Source organism: Leopardus geoffroyi, chromosome B4 (assembly GCF_018350155.1).
Source record: "Leopardus geoffroyi isolate Oge1 chromosome B4, O.geoffroyi_Oge1_pat1.0, whole genome shotgun sequence".
Taxonomy (NCBI): Eukaryota; Metazoa; Chordata; class Mammalia; order Carnivora; family Felidae; genus Leopardus; species Leopardus geoffroyi.
The window spans coordinates 99,056,776-99,078,608 of record NC_059341.1 but is presented as its reverse complement, the minus strand read 5'-3'; the positions used below and the strand labels follow the sequence as shown (position 1 = coordinate 99,078,608).

General features: G+C 36.7%; 1 protein-coding gene across 1 annotated transcript; it reads right to left on the bottom strand.

Annotated features, from left to right (window-relative positions):
• Positions 1–262: 262 nt before the first annotated feature.
• ATXN7L3B (ataxin 7 like 3B) lies at positions 263–3,950 on the bottom strand. The gene has a single exon (XM_045463040.1). The coding sequence runs from the start codon at positions 3,650–3,652 to the stop codon at positions 3,359–3,361; it is 294 nt and encodes a 97-aa protein (XP_045318996.1). The 5' UTR covers positions 3,653–3,950; the 3' UTR covers positions 263–3,358.
• Positions 3,951–21,833: the final 17,883 nt, after the last annotated feature.

The following is a 21,833-nucleotide window of genomic DNA, read 5'->3' as shown; positions in this document are numbered from 1 at the left end:
TTTCATATTGGACTCATTTAGTGACAGGCTTGGATTGTATTTACTTTACCACCTACTTCGTTTCTTACACTGGATGTTGCAGAAGGCTAAATGTGTAGGACTAGATGGAGAAATAAAGTTGGACAAAGCTCCTCTACTTTGATAAAACTCCCATTCAGGAGAAAATGATAAAGGTTCAACAGCAATTCAACATTTATTTTACTATGTCAATACCTGAAAAACATGTATAATCTTAAAAGATGAACATACAGTCTAAATAAAGTCATTTTTTAAAATTTTATTAGTACTGTTTACCAATGGGGAGATGCAGTTTATTTACACCAGCAGCCATAGGGGCAAGGGGAATACACAGTTAGCAATCTGTATAGGATGGACTACTTATGCAAAAATAATAATCTCCAAAACAAAGGACAGTGGTGAGCTTCACTACACTTCCCCAATGATCCCAGCATGCGATAATGCCAGGCAATGGCCCCTGGACATGCGGTGGTGGGAACTAATGTATGGAAGAAAAAGCCACAAACCACAAAAATTTGTAAAGAACCCCTTCCCCCCATACACACACACACACTCAGATACATAATAGAATTACAGGGTGATCAATATACTTAATTGAGGAAGGAAGGAGGGATAGGAATTCTGCTGTTAGAGGGAAGATAGGTAGGGAAAGGGAGAGTTCCTAACCACTGTCAACTATATGGTAGGGAGCATTCACTCCCCAGAAAAGAAAGGAGTTAGTTTGTCCCCTCAGGGCACCTGTTGGACCTAGCCCACTTCATACCCAACCAGGAGAGGCCTAGGGCTACTGCCCTAATAACCTAATAACGGGAGGGCAAAAAACAAAAACAATAACCAAGAGGGAGGTAATATGAACCAATGATTATTCAAAATTACTTTCCACTTCTTCCTCCTCTAACCAAGAGAAAGACCAGAAAGCAAACAGTAATATCACAATCAGAGCTCCCTCCCTGAAGGAAGAGTGGACGATGACCCTACCTTCAGCCTGTTTCTCAGACGTTATTTGGGAATAGGCCAGAGTTTTACTTAGATCCTCCTTTCCCTATGTATCCCCTTAGAAGGAGATGTCTATAAAATCAAGGGCAGATAACCCAAAATTATTTTAGCTCTTGCTGAAGTTTAACTTTCTAAAAAGTTATTACAATTCTTGAAGACCAATCTGTAACTACACCTTAACCCTGACCAGAACAATTCCACGGGGAGAATGCAATAATAGACAGTCTTGAAGCCAGCCCTATTACTATGGTTCCCTTAATGTCTATATGTAACACAAATCAGTCCATACAGTGCAAACAGTTCCTTCTGGGATAAGGATACATGCACAGCAAGGTTTAGAGAAAACAGATCAGGACCCACTCCATCCACGTGTGTGTCAGTCAGTTTTTACTGGTCTTCTGCTTAGGTCCTAAGAGGCAGTATCCAAGTGGAGGTGGGAAGATGTAACTCCTTATGAAGTAAGACACAGCAGGAAGGCATCTAGCAAGGCAGTCCTATAGGAAAATGCTTAGGCATGACACTGCCTTTCATATACAAAAAATTATGTTCTCTCCCCATTTTAATCTGAACAGAGGAACCCCTCAGAAAGATTCTTCTCTGGATCTCCTGGAAGAAAAAAAGAAGAAGAAGAAGTAGAAGAAGACGAAAAAGAAGAAGAAGAAGAAGAAAAGAAAAACTTAAAACAAGCCAAGGAAAGGGAAACTGGGCAGGCTTCAGAAGCAGGAGCATCAAGAGAGATGAATTGAAACTGGTCAGTGTGAAAGCAGGGTGGCAGGCAGCACCTGGAGTCGTGAGCTGCACCAGATAGGCAGTGGAGCAGGGGACAGTAGGAACATGGGGCCAAGCCAGACAGATGAGGCTGGGCCCTTACTGGGGCACAGAATGAGGTAAGAAAACATTTCAAATAAAGCAGCACCGTTCCCGCTCACTTTGGGGCTCTCACCCCTCTACACTTCATAAACCCTCGATCAGGGAGTAAAGTGGAGGGTAGTTTTGATATGTGGCTCACATTTCCCATCCTTGCCTATCCCATTCCCTGACTTCTGACAACAAAAGGACAGCTCTTGTTGTCAAGAATGTCCAAATGGGACTGAATGGAAGGGGCTGCCCCTCGTGAGGGACAGAGGTGGGGACAGTCTAGATGGTCACCATAACAGAGCTTTGACTGACCAACCCAAGGAACAGGGGCATTCAATAGGATACTGCAGTCAGATGAGAGACAACCCAGTCTTGCTCCTTGGCTCCTAGCACTAACCCATTAACACTGAAGGTAGCTGGAAGAGGTCCCCTCTGGGCTCAGCTTTCAAATCACAGTCTCCTGCATGGCCATTATACTTTTCAGTAATTGAGGCCTGCCCCTGGCATGAGAGGCAGGTAGTGACCTGGCATAATGACCAAGTCAGACACACGGACTGGCTAGGTAACACTATAGTAACTCAGAGTAGGAAAATGACTGCCCCACCAAACTGTTGTTCACAGCATCATATATCCAGATACGAATCTTGCAGTTTAAGAGATCGTGCATAGTTGCAGAGGCCCCTGCTACCTCTTCAAGGGATCATAACTAAATCCTCAGCCTGCCCGGATAACCAAGTTGTCCATTTACCAAGCCTATGCCACCGGGTGGGGTGCAAGACAAAGGGCTCTGTTCAGCAAAAGGTTAGCCCTTGTCCCCAAGTCTGTTCAAGTCACTGTAAATGCTGGACCTTTGGGAAACTGGTAGCTTTGACCTTTTCTTCTTGTTGGAGCCAAGATCACAGAGCTTCCCCTACCAGATTCAGTTGTAATTCTTTTTCTTGGTTTTCCCAAATTGGAACTGTTAACATCCAGATCTCATACCTGACTTTCACTTGTCTTGGAGAAGTCCAAATCAGAGGCTCAGAGATCACAGGAGCAGTCCCACTGAGGCCCAGTGATTAAGGCCTGACCATCAGCTATGTCCAAACTGTCAGTAACCGAGAAAGCCCTTGACATCAGGCAGACGGCAAGGCTGAGGAACCAAAGGATTTATATGCTGGGTACACAGCTGCTCACCTGTGCACTGGACACAGTACACTTGTGCACTTTCTGGTGTAGAGCTCGACCTGCACGGTACGGTGCACAGGATGCACAGCTCCTCCTGCCCAGGGTTTCAAAGCTGATTCCAGGTAATATACTTATAAAAGGATCCGAATTCCTAAATTCTCCACTTTGGGTTTTTAAAGGCTAGGATCTTCAATGGGAATTGGGACTTTTGTCTTATTTTATTTTTTTTTCTTTTTCTACTTAGATACCTAACTTCTCCAAACCACAGGACCGGTCTATGTTATTGTCCTGGTCACCCTCGGACTCTCTCATGTTGCAGCTACTGGAATTCTGGGGGTGAGCGTTGCAGCTGCTGATCAGGCCCATTCCCAGATTCTCCGGGAAGGGAGCAAAGCGGAAGGCGGCACGCTCCTTTATCTTCCACAGGCTGAATGCCAAAATCCTTCACGCTACCAGTTTCTGCGAACTCCAGGTAGAAGTAGCCACACTTGACTGCCCGATGCACCTCAAAGCAGAAGCCCAAACAAGAATCCTCTATTAGGTCTACGTATATCTCCTGAGCGATGGCCTCTAGCTTGTTAGTATCCAGGTTAGCCAACGAAATTTCCTCCATTTTAATCTGTAAACGACTGTGGAGAGGGCGCTCGTATTACTCACAGCAGCACCGGCAGCAACACGTCGGGCTCCTCGGGCCGCGCCTAGGCCTAGAGGCCTGTCAGGGCCGCGTCCTCAGGCGGCGGGGGCGGAGGCGTCCGCGGGGGCGGAGGCAGAGCAGCAGCCAGCGGCGACTGCTCCCGAACCTCAAGTCCTTCGGTTTCTTCTGGCGTCTCCCGGGGTCTGGGACTTTGAGCTCAGGCTGGCCCCGGACTCACCGCCAAACGGTCTCAGCGCCTCAGCCAGCAACCCCGGCCTCTTCCGCTCCCAGGTCCGGGCTTAGCCCCGCCTCCTAACTTCCGCCCCTCAGAACGCCTGCGCACTGGTCCCGCGCAGACTCGCGGTACTTCTCCCTCCGCGCAGGTCCCTGGGAAGGCTCGCCGTTTACGATTTCGTTTGGTTCGGAGAGCTAAACGTGTCGGACTTTCCTTATCTCTAATGTAAATAGATTGCAAGGATGCTGCTGTTTTCTGTTTTTTTTTTTTATTTGTAGATTTAAACATTCCCTAATGAATTCACCACACATGCCTAATTGATTCCCTCATGAAAATGGCAAATAATGACATGCGCCTTTTGGTAGGATCCAAAATATGATTTTAGGAACAGTTCTCCGAATACGTTTGAAAATTTCACTTATATAATTGACTTTTAATTATTTCTAGTTAACTGCCACATTTGTCATTTAAATCCACTAGATGGTGCAAGGAAACAAATTACAATATAATTTGCCTTTCAGTCTTAAAAATAAGAACTAGGTACTAAAGACAAAATTCACATATATTGATCCCATGAACCTAAGGCGTTTATCTCATTTATAAGTCCATTAAATCAGAGTGATTATAAGTAGATTATCATATACATCTCTAAAATAATGCAAAGAGAAATTTGCGCGTCCAGTCTCTATTAAAGAGGGAGGAAACCTGAAATATGTTAAGCATACTGGGAAATAAAGGAAGCTTTCCCTAAAATTATGCAGCATGAATGTGAGAATTAGATCCAATCTACCGGAGTTTAAATCCTAGATCCAACATTTAGCCGTTCTGTATTTATCTGAATAAAGCTAGTCTCTATTTCATGGTTAAGATTAAATGATAGCGTAAAAAAAAATATCCTCTTGTGACAGTGCCTTACATGTAAGCAAACATTCAGTAAATGTGAGCTATTTTAATCATATTAACTATGGACTAGAATATACCATAATAAAAATACTGTAGTATGTACTTCACTTTTTGCTAGTTTTTTGGTCCCTGCCACCACCACTGAAATAGAGCAGCCTCTTGAATCTTTATAATATATCCAAAAATAGCTGTAACTAAAGAAAGAAAAACTTTAAAATATGTACCTTTCTGATTCTTTAATTTCTCTTCCAGAATAAAGGAAAATATAGACATGTATCTTTCCTAATGTATATGATTATCAGAACACTCTCAAATAGTTTTATAAATCATTCTTTTTATCTCACTTCATATGAAGGTTAAGTACCAATTAACCTTATTTGGTTTAGGAGTAATTTATCAGTGCTTGTACCCATCCAAATTTTTTGATTGTGTATTTTATCATCTTAAAAATCACAAATTGGCAGATATAAAAGATTTTGAAAGCTTAGGCCATTTAAGATTCATGCATGATAAAACTTTTTTAAAATAGAATTTATCCTTCTACTACAGCTATTATGCAATTTATATGTTCTCCACTCAAAAATTGGTACCATATTTTGATAGGTCAGAATCTGCATGTAGCCATATGTTAATCCATAAAATATAATGATTAAGTGCACAAGCTCTTGAGTCAGATTGCTTCCTACCAGTTACTATCTGTGTGAACTTGTCCTATCTATTTATGTAAATCTGTTTTCTCATTGCAAAATGTTGGGGACAGTTCTCATCACATAGGTTTGTTGTGAGATTTAAACATGACAGTGAATATAAAAATTTTCACAAAGTATCTAACAAAAGTATATAATACTATATTATTATTTTTTGTGATATGTCTAGTTAAGAAAATACAGATGTTAAATAGATTGCTTCCACTCCTTTTCTCTCATGCCTTCTGCAAATCTGTTTTAAAGCAATACTTCTTAAACTTTCATGTTCATACAAACCATTCAGAGATCTTTTAAAATGCAGATTATAGTTCAGTATGTCTCACGTAGGGCCTGGGTTTCTGCATTTCTAACATACTTTGATGCTGCTGGTTCATGGACCACTTTGATAGCAAGGAATTAAAAGGGCTTGATAGTGGACAATTGTTCTTCATGGTGATTGTCTCCCATGTAATTTGTTCTGGCCAAATTATCATGAGAACCTTTGCATATTTGATTTTGATGGGAGAGAATAAAAGATTGTTTCTCTGCTTCTTAAGTCCTCTTTATATTGTGAGAGCTGGAACTGAAGTCCTCAATTTATTTAATGAAGAGGGGTCATCAATAAAATATACTTCAAAATATATTACAAGCAGACCATCATATTAACTGAAATTCAAATAATCAGGATGATGGCTAGGTTTAAATTTTCTGTCCATATCTTATCAAATTTACTTTTAGAACAGCACCACTTTTGTGACATTGAAAATTTGCATTGATGTTCATCATCACCTTATTACCTCTCTTCTATTTGTTTCATTTAACTAGATTGCCTTACTTCTCACTGAAATGTACTGAAGTCCTTATGTTAAATCAATGATATGCCACGAAAAGAAGTTAGAAGGAATTCCTTAGTTCTATTGCAATCAATAGGGTTGAAGATATGTAAGCCTTTGGTATAAAAATGAAATGAAATAAAATAGATATTCTCCATTATCCAAGCCATTTTTTCAATATAAAGCAAGTGATGGGGATTAATTCTTCATAAGTAAGTGATCTTCAAACAATATGTACATCATATAGGTTTAAAATATTTAGTATACAAATTAAGGTAAGTATAAGGAATTTACTGTGAAAGTTTAATTGTCTTTATTTTCTCCCCATTCAGTTGTAATATATGCACTGAGAAAATCAATTCTTTCAAAGAGGAATATGCTTTAAATTGTTATCTAATGGTTTTTATGAAAGGTTGAAAATCCATAAAACAACTATCTTTTTAATAGTCACACATTTTTCTGTGTATGTGTTCACATGAAATAGAAAAGTGAGATAGTAGAGTGCATCATGGGTAGTTCTGGTAGCCAAAAGACAGGGGTTGCTACTAATTTATTATTTCTGCTACTAATCTATCAAGTGACTTTGGGCAAGAAGGTGAATTCACATTTGTAAAAAAAAAAAAAAAAAAGAAAAGATAGGTGGGCTCATATTTTCTGAATGTTTCTTCTAAAACTAAATTTCTGTGAATTGAGTAATCTAAGAAAATAGGTTTTTCAAGTTTTGGGTCAATATGTATATATATTGGCCTACAAAACTCAAGTGTTAGGTCCTCAACTGGATGACTAAGGGTTTTCTAATTACAAACTAATCTGCTCTACTACCTAGGGCATCTTGAAGCACCTTCAGGGTTTGGAAAATTATTCATCTACTGAACACTAGCTGAGTGTTGTAATTATCTTGCCTAATATCCGAAGGTGTTATTTGTAGATGTTTATTTTAGTTGAAAAATTTAATTTCTGTAACGATTTTGACTCCTATGAAATTCACTTTTACTTATAAAATATTCATTAAAACTTTATTTTTTTTCTTTACTTACCCAGGTATTTAAAAATAAGTGAATAGCAAATTAGAGAGGGAGGGAACATTTGGCCATACGGTCTTCTTCTTAGTTTCATTGGACCATGATTTATGTCAGAAATAAGCTATGTAGTATTATGCCTTCTTGTCAATAGCTTGCAAAAAGAAATGTATGTGTGCCATAAGTCAACAGTAAGCACTCACACGTCCTCCCAGGCATGGCCAGCTTGAAGTTTCAAATTCATCCTCTGCTGAAATCCATTTTTCAGGATTTGCATTTAAAAACTGATTATCATGCTTTGCATGAGATTCTGAGACACCACAATTTGATATTAGATAAGGGTGTCATGCTAAAATTGCAATGTCTAAAATAAATTTACGATTTTAATCTGCCCTACTCAACTGTGAAATCAAGGTGACTTAGTGAATTTTGGCATTTATAACAACTCTGGCTTGTGATCTTCTAAAGAGAAAGACACTGTAATCCTGCTAACTATAGTTAGTAAGTAGTGTAGTATATGAATAAAATTTTTAGCACTTAGCATAATATAGTCTTTTTTAAACAGTTGATCTTTCTATATATCAACTGTTGAGACCAGTTTGATCTACAGAAGTGCTCTAGAGGCTCTCTGGAATGATTTTCATACATTTGTATGTACAGAAATATGTTTTAAAAAACATTTTAAAAGTATTTATGGCATTGCCTTGTAGGTTATAATCTGTTTCGTAAGACAATATAATAATTGTTGCTGGATCCTCCCTGTGTGAGAGAGTGTGTGTGCATGGTAGTGCAGAGAAGGATATGTGTATACCTTACAACTGGACGCAAAGAAGGGTCCAGAAAAATGTAAACCTGAACACAGAAAATAATTTCTGATTAGGCAATGTGGATGTGGCAATAATTAACAGAGACTTTTAAAAACCCTTGTTTTAAAGAAATTTCAAACTTACAGAATCGTAAGAATATTAGAAATAGCTTATATATATCTCCTCTTCACCCAAATTTACTTAACATTTTGCCACTTCTACACTCTTTCTCCCTCCCTTCGTCCCCCCCCCCCGGAATTTCCTTATCACAAACTAATCTGAATTATTGTTTTTTCTAATCTATTGGATAGTGGGTTATAGATATCATGCCCTATTACCTCTAAATATTTCAGTATGCCTATGCCATAAGGTTGTCGACAATCTCTTATCAATCACATTACAATGATCAAATTTAGGATTTTGACTAGTTTAAGAATTGACTAATACTATTGTTGAAAATACAATCCAGGGGCGCCTGGGTGGCGCAGTCGGTTAAGCGTCCGACTTCAGCCAGGTCACGATCTCGCGGTCCGTGAGTTCGAGCCCCGCGTCGGGCTCTGGGCTGATGGCTCAGAGCCTGGAGCCTGTTTCCGATTCTGTGTCTCCCTCTCTCTCTGCCCCTCCCCCGTTCATGCTCTGTCTCTCTCTGTCCCAAAAATAAATAAACGTTGAAAAAAAAAAAAAAAAAAAAAAAAAAAAAAAAAAAAAAAGAAAATACAATCCATATTCAAATATTGCCAAATATCCTAATGTCCTTTCAAGAGTTTTTATTTTTTTCCTGGAAGCCAAGCCAGGACTAGATGTTGCATTTACTTGTCATGTCTTTGTAGTCTCTTTTAATCTGGAACAATTACATAGTAGAAAATTTTGAAAAAAACAAAAACAAAAACACAATGATGTACACAAGTTCAAAGACATTCAATTTTAATCTAATAAAAATACTTTTAAAGACATGGTTTCTCTAATGAAAGCCTTAATTATGGTAAAAAAAAAAATTAGCAGATCAGGGTGCTGTAGCAATGTTGCTTGAAAATGAAGATGATTCTGGGGCACCTGGGTGGCTCAGTCGGTTAAGGGTCAGACTCTTGGTTTCAGCTCAGGTCATGATCTTAGGATTCCTGAGATGGAACCCAGCATCGTGCTTGGGATTCTCTCTCTGCCCCTCCCCTGATCCTTCTCCTTCTCTCCCTCTCTTTCTCAATAAATAAATAAAACATTAAAAAAAAATGAAGATGAAGGGCACCTGGGTGGTTCCGTCAATTAAGCTTCTGACATCGGTTCAGGTCATGATTTCTCAGTCCGTGGGTTCAAGCCCTGCATCAGGCTCTGTGCTGACAGCTCAGAGCATGGATCCTGCTTCAGATTCTGTCTCCCTCTCTCTCTGCCCCTCCCCTGCTCTCTTTCTCTCTCTCTCTCTCTCAAAAGAAAAAAAATGAAGATGATTCTGAAGAAAGCTCATCTTCCAGAGTGAGTTTACAATGCTGACAACTCAGGTTTCTTTTGGACACAGATGCCTTCTGGAACTTCTATTACATTAGTTTTTAAATATATTTAATGACAGTAATATTGATGCCTTTTCCTCCACTACTAGTCCATATACTTTAGGAGAGCTTGATCTTGCTAATTCCAGTTTTGCCAAGCACAATACTTTTTAGAAATATAACCCCCAAGATTGTAACATGACATGTAACCTTGACCTGTCCTGATTGGACCTGTCCTGATTAGTAAAACATGCCTTCAACCTGTCTTGATTAGTAAAACATGCCTTTTGGTTGCTAGTGCACAGCAGAGTAAACAAATAGCTGAACATAGAACTCACCAAGAAAAATCCATGGCATTTTTTTCCTTAATCAGCCCAATAGAAAAAGGAAGAAACTAAACTTATATCTTCATGTCTGTAAAGAAATGAAGGCCAGAGATGTTAAATAAATTGTCCAACTAATTGGTGGCAGAATTAGGACGTCAGGGCTTCTGAATCCTAATTTTCTCTTTGTTACACAATAAATGTATTTTGTAAAGGCACTTTAGAGTTAGCATTAATATGTATTACATCAAAATCTTATTGCCAATGTAGCATTTACCAATGGCCAATGACATATACAATTGCTTAAGCACTCTGCTTATCCATAGCTGCTAAAATATGGATATTATTTATCACTAATAAAGTGAAGCTCTACACATTTACACAAGGTACTGTTTAATTTTTTTATTTTTTAAATCAATTGTTTGAAGCTTTTGCTTCAAAAGGAAAATTTTTTGGATTATCAAACCATGCATTAGACAGAGAGATCATAAACTTAATTTAGAAATGTATTTTGAGGGTTTTAAGAATAAAATCTTCATATAAAAGTTCTTACTGTCTAAGAAGTATTAGAGGTTTTACGAAATTGGTTTTAAATTTCTCAGTGCAAAATTTTCTTTCTATCTTTCTTATTTTCTTTCTTTTGCCATAGTTCTTTGCATTCAAGTTATAAAGAAGTTTTCGTGTAATTAATTGAATATACTTTTTCCCCCTAATTTGACTAATGTCCATTAGGTTTGTTTTTGTTTGTCTTCTCCCATCAAGAGCTGTCTCATATTTTCTTAAGTCAAGCTGTTAACCTGGTGGGTGGGATGCTTTTACTTCTTGTGTTCCATAGACAGGCATCTGGCACTTGCCACCAAGTGAGAGATTAATTTTCTTCTGAAAATCTTGGTAAACGTAAAAGTAAGAGCAAATTTAGGCACTAACATGAGGGTATCTCAGAATCTTTCACAGATTAATTACAATTTTTTTTTTTTTTTATTAAAGCAGCTCTAGTTTTCCTTTCTGGACTTAACCTCATGTTGTATTACCTCTTCTTTTCTTTCATTCATCTGAAACTGCTCTTCGATTTTCAATTCTCAAAGGAATTTTTGATCCTTGATTTGTCCCCATTCTCAGAGGTTATTAGCTGCTTTCTAGCCTCACTTTTTAAATATTTCCTAAAATATCATTCTTACATTATCTTACTCTAACTTTACCAAATTTCACTCCTTATGAACATCAACATCTACTTTTGCCACTCATTTTCGTTTTGTAGCCAGCCCCCATTGCTGTTAAATTTTAGTCAGTTGTGAATACATCCCTAACATAGCCCTCAAACATTTTTCTCACTTCCTGATTTGTGTGGTTCTTACTTGACTAGACGTTGTATCTTACAGAAAAATACAAACATAGATAAGTCCCATCGTTGTCATTTAATGCAATGACATGTATAGTTTTTTGAGAGAGAGAGAGAGAGAGAAAGCGAGAGAGCTCCTGATGTGGGGCTCGATCTCACAACCATGAGATCATGAACTGAGCCAAAATCAAGAGTCAGTTGCTTAACTGACTGAGCCCCACAGGCACCCTCATAAAAGACCCTTAATACTTAATATATCATCACGATCTACTGCACCAAGGTTTAGAATTAAAGTTTGTCTTTGAGTATTACCTACTATGAGTAAAATTGTTGCTTCATAACTGGTATTTTGCTGAGAACTCAAAGAATGAAGTGAAAATTTAATTATTTAAAATAGAATAAAGTTAATTCTATCTTATGGATTCACTGGACATATCTCTAAATCTAAGCTACATTAATAGGACCTTGGTGATCTTATTTTTTTCTATATTCTTGAAACATTTTTCTATTTCATTATTAGAATAACTGTTTCATCAATAATTATCAATTATTTTTAAAAGGCAAAAACAATAAGAAAACAGAAGAATGATGAAATCGTCTGGTCACATAGAGGTAAACATGGGCAAAATCAAGATTATTACTTTTTTTTGTGAATAAAGTTGTTTGGGGACACAGCTACATTTAATTTCTGTATTGTCCATGGCTGCTTTTTCTTCAATGGCAGAATTGAGAAGTTGCAGTGAAGACCACGTAACTCCTAAGCCTAAACTATTTAATATAGCTCTTCAAGAAAGTTTGTTTTCTGCTATCCTTCTGTTAGAAGGATAGAATATCAGCGAAATAATTATTGTCTCTCACTTTTACTATTCTGTGTCCCAAAATACTGCATCATCTTTCAAGAAGGTGTAAAAGAAGGCTGGAGATAACACTTCTATGATCTGCTTTTAGCTCTTACTGAACACAATTGAGAATTCAGGAATCTTCATTTTCTGTCCTTAATGGTGTAGAGAGGAAAATTGACAGAGGAAGATGTTTTACAATTATTGGATGAATTAGAAGATAAATTCAAAGGGATAGATAGCAGTAGTCTAATGATGGTGAAATGGATCATGGATATGAAATGGCTCATGTAAGTGGAATCTCAGACAATGAGACAATGACTCTGCAGATGACAGTATCTAGATGAATTTTCTAGAATCTGTAAGTGAACAATATATTTCCAAGAAAAAAGGGGCATATGGTAATTACATTTAGCTAGTAATTAGCTAGGAAGACCTTCATTGGGCAACGTTTTGCAGAAGAAATTATTTTGCTAAAAGGAGGTGTGACATATTTTTCATCTTTTATGAAGTTTTTGTACCAAAATTTACTTGTTGCAAAAAGTCTTTTAATGGTTACATTTAAAGATTTCTAACATAGTTGTTTTCCACTCTCTCTTTAGTCTTATTTCAGTGAGTTATTTATTAAATGGCAAAACTATTTTTTAGCAGGCCCACTGGACGCAGATGGCAAATAATGGTGACAATTTCCTGATATATTGAGGGTTAGATATTAATGACAAGAAACAAAGAGGAAATAAATCGAAGGAATAAACTTTGACAAAGTAGATGTAGTGTATTTTATGTTAACTGTTTTTCTCTGGGAAGTAGCCTGTCTGAATCCTACACAAAATGGCAAGCATTCATATATAAATGAATTTGTTGGCTTTATAAAAAGCTTTCTCTTAAAACACACGAGTGTCATCTGCCCTTGAAATAGTTCTGTGCAGTGAAATTCTCTTCTGGTCAAACATAGGTACTCTTGCCATTTTTCTCTAGATCAGGCCTCGGGCTCCCGAAGCTAATTTGTTTCATAGTGTTTCTTTTGTTTGCCTGCCCGTTCCCTTTATTTTTAATGCAGGAAGGTGTTTTTGCAGGTATATTTTCATATGCTTACCTCTGGTTCTTGTTAATGTTTCCTTGGGAGTTCAAAGAAAATAACAAGTTAGCTTTTTTTTTTTTTTAGCCCCAAATACTTGCTCCCATAAAGCCTACATACATAAACAAGTTACAACACAGAATTAAAAATAAAAAAAAAAAAACCCTCAATATCAAGATGAGCTAAGAAAAAAATAAACTTCTCTTCCTACCCTTGAGATAGTCCATCTTTTGGCACTGTACCTTTTTACACTTGGTGGTGCAGGGGAGATAAGTCAGGTTAATAGTTTCAGGCTGTTAATTCAGTTAAATTAGGCAGTTTGCAAATTGACAAAGATTAACTCATTTTTTTAAACCTACTTTTCCCTGCACAGAGTCCATTATAATCCTATACAAATATCATTGTATAATGTAGATTGGGTGGTGGAGGGGGGGATGACAACATGGAAGAAGACGAGAAATGGGAGACAGGTGGGGGAGATGTTGGTTTCCGAGTTGACACCGGTAATTCCTTGAATTAAGGATTCAAAATAGCAAATTCCTTACACCTATGCTCCGGTATCATTCATTTATAACTTTTCCCATATTCACTTTTGTTATGAAAGCACACATGGCGATTAAATCCAGGGTCTCTGAAGTTACACCCTGGGCCGCTTACTATTTGTGTGACCGTAGGTGGTTCTCTTAACACCTCAGAGTTAGTTATATGGTCTGTAGAATGGACATTAAAATAGTGCTTTCCTCATAAGGAATTGTGACAGAAAAATAAAATGTAAATTGATGTTGGACATTAACTATTCAGTAAACATATTTGTATAGTGATGTGAGACACATACTAGTCTTTGAACTCTTTTCTTTAATGTTTATTCATTTTTTGAGAGAGAGACAGAGCACGAGTGGGGGAGGGGCAGAGAGAGAGGGAGACACAGAATCCGAGGCAGGCTCCAGGCTCTGAGCTGTCAGCACAGAGCCCCACACGGGGCTCGAACTCATGAACCATGACCTCATGACCTGGCTGAAGCCGGACGCTTAACCAACTGAACCACCCAGGCGCCCTGAACTCAAACACTCTTGATTTTCAATCACTTATATTCAATAAATATTGAAGATTTTTTCTTTTGTGTTTGGAACTTGAGGTACAATGATAAAGGGGTCCACTTGCTCTTTCAAGGAGCTACTTAGTGGAGATAGAGAGATAAACATAAATATGACAGCTATGCTAAAAATGTGCACAGAATTCAGTAAGGTATACCTGAAATACAGTGGTTAGTTTTATTTGCAGGGAAGGGAAATTTTTGTGGGAATTTGACTCTTTAAGAAGGCTTGGAAGAGGAATGTTGTTTGTTAGTAGATATAGGTGGAGTTAGGAACATTTAGGTGGAGAGAAAAGCATAATTAGGAATATGAAGGCATGAGGGGTGCATGGGTGGCTCAGTTGGTTACACGTCTGACTTAGGCTCAGGTCATGATCTCACCGTTCCTGAGTTCAAGCCCAGCATCGGTCTCTGCTGACAGCTTGGAACCTGGAGCCTGCTTCAGATTCTGTGTCTCCTCCTCTCTCTGCCCCTCCCCCACTCACACTCTGTGTCTCCCCAAAATGAATAAACATTAAAAAAAATAATATGAAGGCATGAAATAATATATTATATTCATTATCTGTTAAGTTATTCCATATAGCTAGTGGGGGAAGCAGTGGTTTGAAGCTGGGGATGGAATGGAGGGGAGGTTGGAAAAAAAAGTTTTGTGATCACTGAAGGGCTTTTCCAGAGATTTGATATTAGAAAGTCTTTCTGGCATCAGTGTGGAAGATAAAATGGAATGTTGCAAAACTATGGGCAGCAAGGTTACTCACAGATTATTGTAGCCCAGGTGAAAGATCAAAAATTCATAAACTAATACAACAGAATTAAAGATGAAGGAAAGGAAACAATTATGGTAAATACATAGGAGTAAAATCGATAGGCTTTGTTTGGGCTGCAATAAAAACCTCAAAGAATGACAGATAAAGTGAAATGAGGTTATTTAAATAAAAGTACTTTGTAAGCTATAAGACTGTATGATTTCCAGTTATCCACCTTCAAGATTGTATAATCAATGACTTAAAAGACACAATTAATATGTTGTCCTACAAAATATAACTATCATCTGCTCTTAAAGTTTATAAAGCTTCAAATTGTCTTTTAAAATACAGTATTTCAAACTTTGGAGACTGTCCTAATAATCCTAGGATATTTGTGAGGACTCATGCCACCATATGTTTCCATAGAATTCAAGCTTCTTGTGTACTTACAACACATTATTAGATTGGCCAAACCTTAAAATTTTACCAGAAATACAGTATGTACACACACACAAACATAAACACACACTTGGATCAAACCAAAGGAACTGTTGAGATAATAGACTTACACATTTTTATAGTATTTTATCTATAGGAATAGAACTTATAAGAATGAATTAGAGGCCTAATTCCAAATAGACTTACATGGTATTCATTTCTGAACTGAAGCTCAACTTGTCTTCATATACGCAGGTGACTGAGAAGAATCAAATTAGTTTTCAAGTGACAATCCTTCTTTTCATAGAGCTAGCAAAGGCCTTTGGTGGCCAAAGTCCTATAAACCTTGACAAAAAACTGCCCTACATACACCCTAGGTCTTTGACTCATTTATTGCTGGAGAAATCCAACCATGCCTGGCATGAGTTTAAAAACATTCAGAGATCTCGTTCTTATATTCCACATTTTAGGGCCATTTATCCATTGACATTAGGTCTGCCACATCTGTTCATGCATTTAAATGAAAGTTAAAGACCTTCCTTTTTGATCAAGTTTTAGTGTTTTCATAATTTATATGCACCACACAATTCTAGAAGAGTTTGTTCAGAGCAATTTTCTCTGTTTTATCTGTCATTGGTATTTTTATGCCTTTTATTCCACAGCCTTTAAGATGTGATGTGAATAAAAACAGCTTTCTAAATAAAGATTGATTGTCTGCTAACAATTACCCAATAAACAGTAGTCTTCATATGAGATAAACCCCTATATACGTTGGTTTAAATGATAGAACAGCACATATCTTAAATTACTGGAGTATACACGAAGTAGTATCTTTATATACATGTTCAGTTGTGAATTTTTCTGAGAAAAGTATTTGACAAATGTTTTGTTCAAATTGCTGAAAACACCCAGTATAATGTTTTCTTAATATGGGCATCAGAACCATGATTTTTTTTCCCATGGAGTTTGATTCTGTCCTATTGAGAGGAATGTGTCTTATTGGGATTGAATGGAGTCATTCCCTATCACATCCACAGGTGAAAAATCTGTCTCACTTAAATTCTCTTCCTTAATCTTTAGCAATCTTTCTAACACAGTTTCAATCTAATGGAAAAAAAGGTGGAATGTTTGGGAGAAAAGCTACTAGCTTTTCCTACACAAACAAGTTTGTTGAATTTATATTCACATTATTTCATTAAAAATATATGGGCATGTATCAAAGGACCTAGAATTTTTGTATTGACCCTCAGTGGATAAACAAACTTATGTCTATAAAATAATAATATGTCTATAAAACATCTTTTAAAATTTGTGGTGAAATTCAGTGCTACTTGAAGCACTGAGGTATAAGGAAGCACAACAGTAAAATAAAATAATGTCAATATATTATAAATGGAAAAATATCAATCACTATCAGAAGAAATAAAATGTGTCCCAAAGATAGTTGGATGAAACAGCTCCCCCATATTTAGTGAACACATAAACACATGCACACTTACTCTGACACACTGTTCTGGAATTTATTAAACCTTTTTTTTTTTTTAAACTCAAGAGAGTTCCAAACAGGAGTTGTATTTTTCCTCTCTAATTACCTCAAACTTATATATTTAAGCATATATTCAACTCTCATGTATGTGTTTAAAAGACTTTGAGTAAGACTCTGATTTCTCTTTTGGTAAAACAATTCCCAAATTAGATCTTGAGTTCCATTCAACTATACTGAGTTCTGGAGTTGAATGTCTGCCTGCTTGCATTACATCCCCATTTGGTTGTCTATTAGGTACCTCAAACATCTCTACATGTCTAAAGCAACAATTTTGATCTCTCCCCCACTTTTCTCAGAGAACTGCCTTTCCATTTTTCTTACCCTAGCTCATTTACCACTGTTCAACCAGATAGCCAAAATAAACATTTAGGACTTAATCTTGATTTCTCTTTATTAATTACATCTGTATCCATCTGTTGGGATTCTGTGGGTTTAAAAAAAATAAATCCCAAATCATATCACTTTTCACTTCCTTAACTATTACTACCATCATGAATATGTCACCATCATGACCATGTCACCATCATGTTCCACCTCATTTGTGACAACAGTCCCCTAACGAGTGTCTCTGCTAACACTCTTTCCTCTTTACAGTTCATTTGATCTAATGTAGGCACACACACACACACACACACACACACACGCAGGTGCGCGCGCACACACACACATACTCACTCTTAAAATTCAAATATTTTTCCTTAATATTTAGTGACAAATTTCAACTCTTTATTTATGTCTACAATGTCCTATAGAATCTGATCATTGGCTCCCTTTCCAACCCTATCTTCTCTGTCTTTATCCGCTATGCTCCATCCATACTGGCCTTTTTGCTCTTCCTTGACAAGCTCATCCTTATCTCAGATTGTTTATTCACTCAGTGAGAAATACTTTTCACCCACATCTTTACATGGTTCCCTTTTTTCTCAATATATAGGTTTCTTCTCAACTATCTCATCAGAGAGGACTTCTCCAATGAACTTACTGAAAATAACCTCCTCATCATACTCTGTATCTTCACTTGGCTCTCACTTCATCTTAATTTATTTTTTTAAATATTTTTTAATGTTTATTTTCTTTTGAGAGAGAGAGAGAGAGAGAGAGAGAGAGAGAGAGAAGGGGAGGGAAAGAGAGAGAGGGAGACACAGAATCCAAAGCAGCTCCAGGCTCTGAGCTGTCAGCACAGAACCTGATGTGGGACTCAAACTCACAACCTGTGAGATCATGACCTGAGCCGAAGTGGGACGCTCAATTGACTGAGCCACCCAGGAACCCCATCTTACTTGATTTCTTTATACATCCAATTTCTATCTGCAATTGTACTATTTGCTTGTTTATATATTTGTATCTTATCACTCTCATTAGAATATAAGTACCAGTAAGTCAGACATTTTGTCTTAGTGACTGCCGTATCTTCAGTACCTAATGAAAATACCTGGAACATACCTTATACTTAAATATAAGTGCTAAATGCATGAATAAATGAATAATTAAAACTATCTGGAATTAATTTTTCAACTTCCTTCTCTTATTTTAGTACTTTAACATGAATCAGGCAGGCAGGATGTGTGAAGTATGTATAGGTGTCATTGATATTATTGCCTCTATATTGCTCTGTGACCATAGGTATATCAAAGATATCTATTTGCCTTATTTTATTCATTTTGAACAGTGTAGATATAATTGTTTGAGAGATGAGAAATTAACTTCTGTTTCAAAGTTGCAGTACAAGTAACATATCTGAAAAAGTTGAATATATATGGGGAACACTGAATAGTAAATACTTGGGTTAAAGGAGTGTTAAAATACATGTCTTTTTTTTTTTTTTCTTTTCAAATCAGGCCAAAGTCCAAAAAAGATAACCATTCAACTTTATGTTTATGAGAAAAGGAGAAATTTTATTTTTTAGGAATAAAGCACTTTATCAAATAAGTACATATCAAACTGTATAGTCCATTGGTTGCTTACTTATTGAAAATGTTAACAGGTATTTTATTAACCTTTAAGTATTTTATCGCCCTTCAACTCCCGCTCCAAATTTTAGTGTTTTACTTCTGTTTTGAAAACTGCTCTGAGTTTTTTTAAACTCACAAATCCTCTGTTTTTCCATATGTAAATTGAGCATAAAATACCTGGCTCATAGGATGTTGATACAATGTATGTGAAGCACTTAGCAAGTTGTCTTGCCTTTTAGGCAGTAGAGTACTCAATCAATTGGGCCTCATCTTACTCTGTGCTGTGTTATGTCAATCATGTAAAAACTGTGTTAAAAAAGGGTGGGACGACTGGGCGCCTGGGTGACTCAGTTAAGTGTCTGAATTCATCCTAGGCCATGATCTAGTGATTTCTGAGTTCAAGCCCTGTGTTGGGCTCTGTGCTGACAGCTCAGAGCCTGGAGCCTGCTTCGGATTCTGTGTCTCCCTCTCTCTCTGCCCTCCCATGCTCATGTTCTGTCTCTCTCTGTCTCTCAAAAATAAATAAATGTTAAAAAAAATTTTTTTTTAAAGAAGGATAGGAGGAACATGTTAATATGGGTTTTTTAAAGATAGCTATCTCTATATGTTATGTGATATGTTTTGTGATAACATTTTTATTATTTTCCATATTTTCAAAATATCTCAAATTTAACATGTTATTTTTATATTCCTAATCATACAAGCAATAAAGACATAAGAATAATTATATTTGTATGAGATTTTTTTGTACAAATAAGAATATTTGTATTTAGTACTTTATAGATAGATAACTTATTTATCCAAGAAAAGTTAATAAGTCCTTAAGGATTACTACAAGGCATCTGAAAGAATTCTGAACATATAAAATACATACATATATATTTTTCCTTCCTATATATATATTCTTTCCTTCAAAAAAAAGTAAAAAAGTATTTGATTATTGTAGAAATACCTTTGGATTGCTATTAGTGTCCTGAGGAAAATATAAAAGTCTTTTAAAAAATAGTAAACATCCAAGAAGGGGGGCACCTGGGTGGCTCAGTTAGGTAGGCATCCGACTCTTGGTTTCGGCTCAGGTCATCATCTCATGGTTTGTGAGTTGGAGCCCCGAGCTGAGCTCTGTGCCGAGAGTGCAGAACTTTCTGGGATTCTCTCTCTCCCTCTCTGTATGCTTATCCCCCGCTCTTTCTCTTTCTCTCTCTCAAAATAAATAAATAAACTTAAAAAAATTAAAAAAAAAGAAACATCCAAGAAGTATTTTTTCCTCCCAGTTTCAATATATGCAGCTGTACGACCTCGAATTAAGTATGTGTTATGGGTTGAATGTTTGTGTCCTCTCACAAAAAATTCATATGTTAAATTCCTAACCTTTCATATGATGGTATTAGGAGGTGGGCCTTTGGTAATTGGGTCATGAAGGTGGAGGCCTCCTCAATGGAATTAGTGCTCTTGTAAAAAAAGAAAGCTTGCCTCCTCTCCCAGCTCTCTTACCTGCAAACCAGGGAGGGATCCCTCGCTAGACATTAGATCTGCCAGCGCCCTGATCTTGGACTTCTCAGCCTCCGAGCTGTGAGAAATAAATTTTGCAGTTTAAGCCCAAACAAACAAACAATTAAAAAAACAACTGCTCTCTTTGAGAATTTTTTTAAAATGAAATAATTTGTGAAAATGGGACTCTGATCTTAGGCATTATTGCCTTAGCCTGTCGTGACTTGACTCAATATTTAAAAGAAAATAATTTTCTCTGCCAGTTAAAAATTGATCCACAGGGAAATATACATGTCAACTCTCTGAAACCTTTGTAAGTTTATGGGTATAAACGTCCAAGAGAAGATTCGTCTAGTTCTCTATCTCCTGATCATTGATTCTCATATCAAGTTACCAATGTTCAGTTTTAAAAGATTGAAGCAAGGACAACATAAATTGAAAAGCCTTGTTGGGATGAGCACTGGATGCTCATATATAAGTGATGAATCACTGGGTTCACTCTTGAAACCAATACTATACAGTGTGTTAACTAACTGAATTTAAATAAATAAATTTAAAAAAAGTGTTGTTCTCTGTGGACAAAGTATCAAGGAAATCAACCTTTCTGACTGTCTTAGGAACTTCAGGGAGACCAGCCTAGTAAAATGTTGAGGTTGGGGCTTGTTATTATGGTGACAACTGAAAACGTTAAGCTAAACTTATTAACTTAAATTTATCATCTCTAAATATAGCTGGGGAGGTGCCTGAGTGGCTCAGTTGGTTAAGTGTTCAACTTCAGCTCAGGTCATGATCTCACTGTTTGTGAGTTTGAGTCCTGCATCAGGCTCTCTGCCCTCAGCACAGAGCCTGCTTCGAATCCCCTGTCTCCCTCTCCCTGCCCCTCCGCACCCCACCTCTGCTCTCTCTCTGTGTCAAAAAGAAATAAACACTTAATAAATAAATAAATAAATAAATAAATAAATAAATAAACAAATAAAGCTGGAAAGGCAACACAGACTAGTGGAAATACATTTAATTTTAGGGAATAAATGATAGTTGGAGCCTTCTTATATAAGGGGACAATTTTAGACAAATCTCTTCACAGAGTAGTAATAACTTCATCTAAAATTTGATACAGCTATACCTTGTTCATAATATTGTGGTAAATATTAAATACAGAATATAAAACAAAACTTTAATGTGCTACATAAATGTTTTTTATTAGAATACATTTCATCATTTCATTGTATTTTTAATAAATCCTTTCACTCAAAATTATGTCTTGAATTTGAATTTCACTGATTCCTTCAATATTCTCCATAGTATACAATTTAACCCTGGGATAGGAAGGAAGCAAAAAATAAAATAAAATAAAA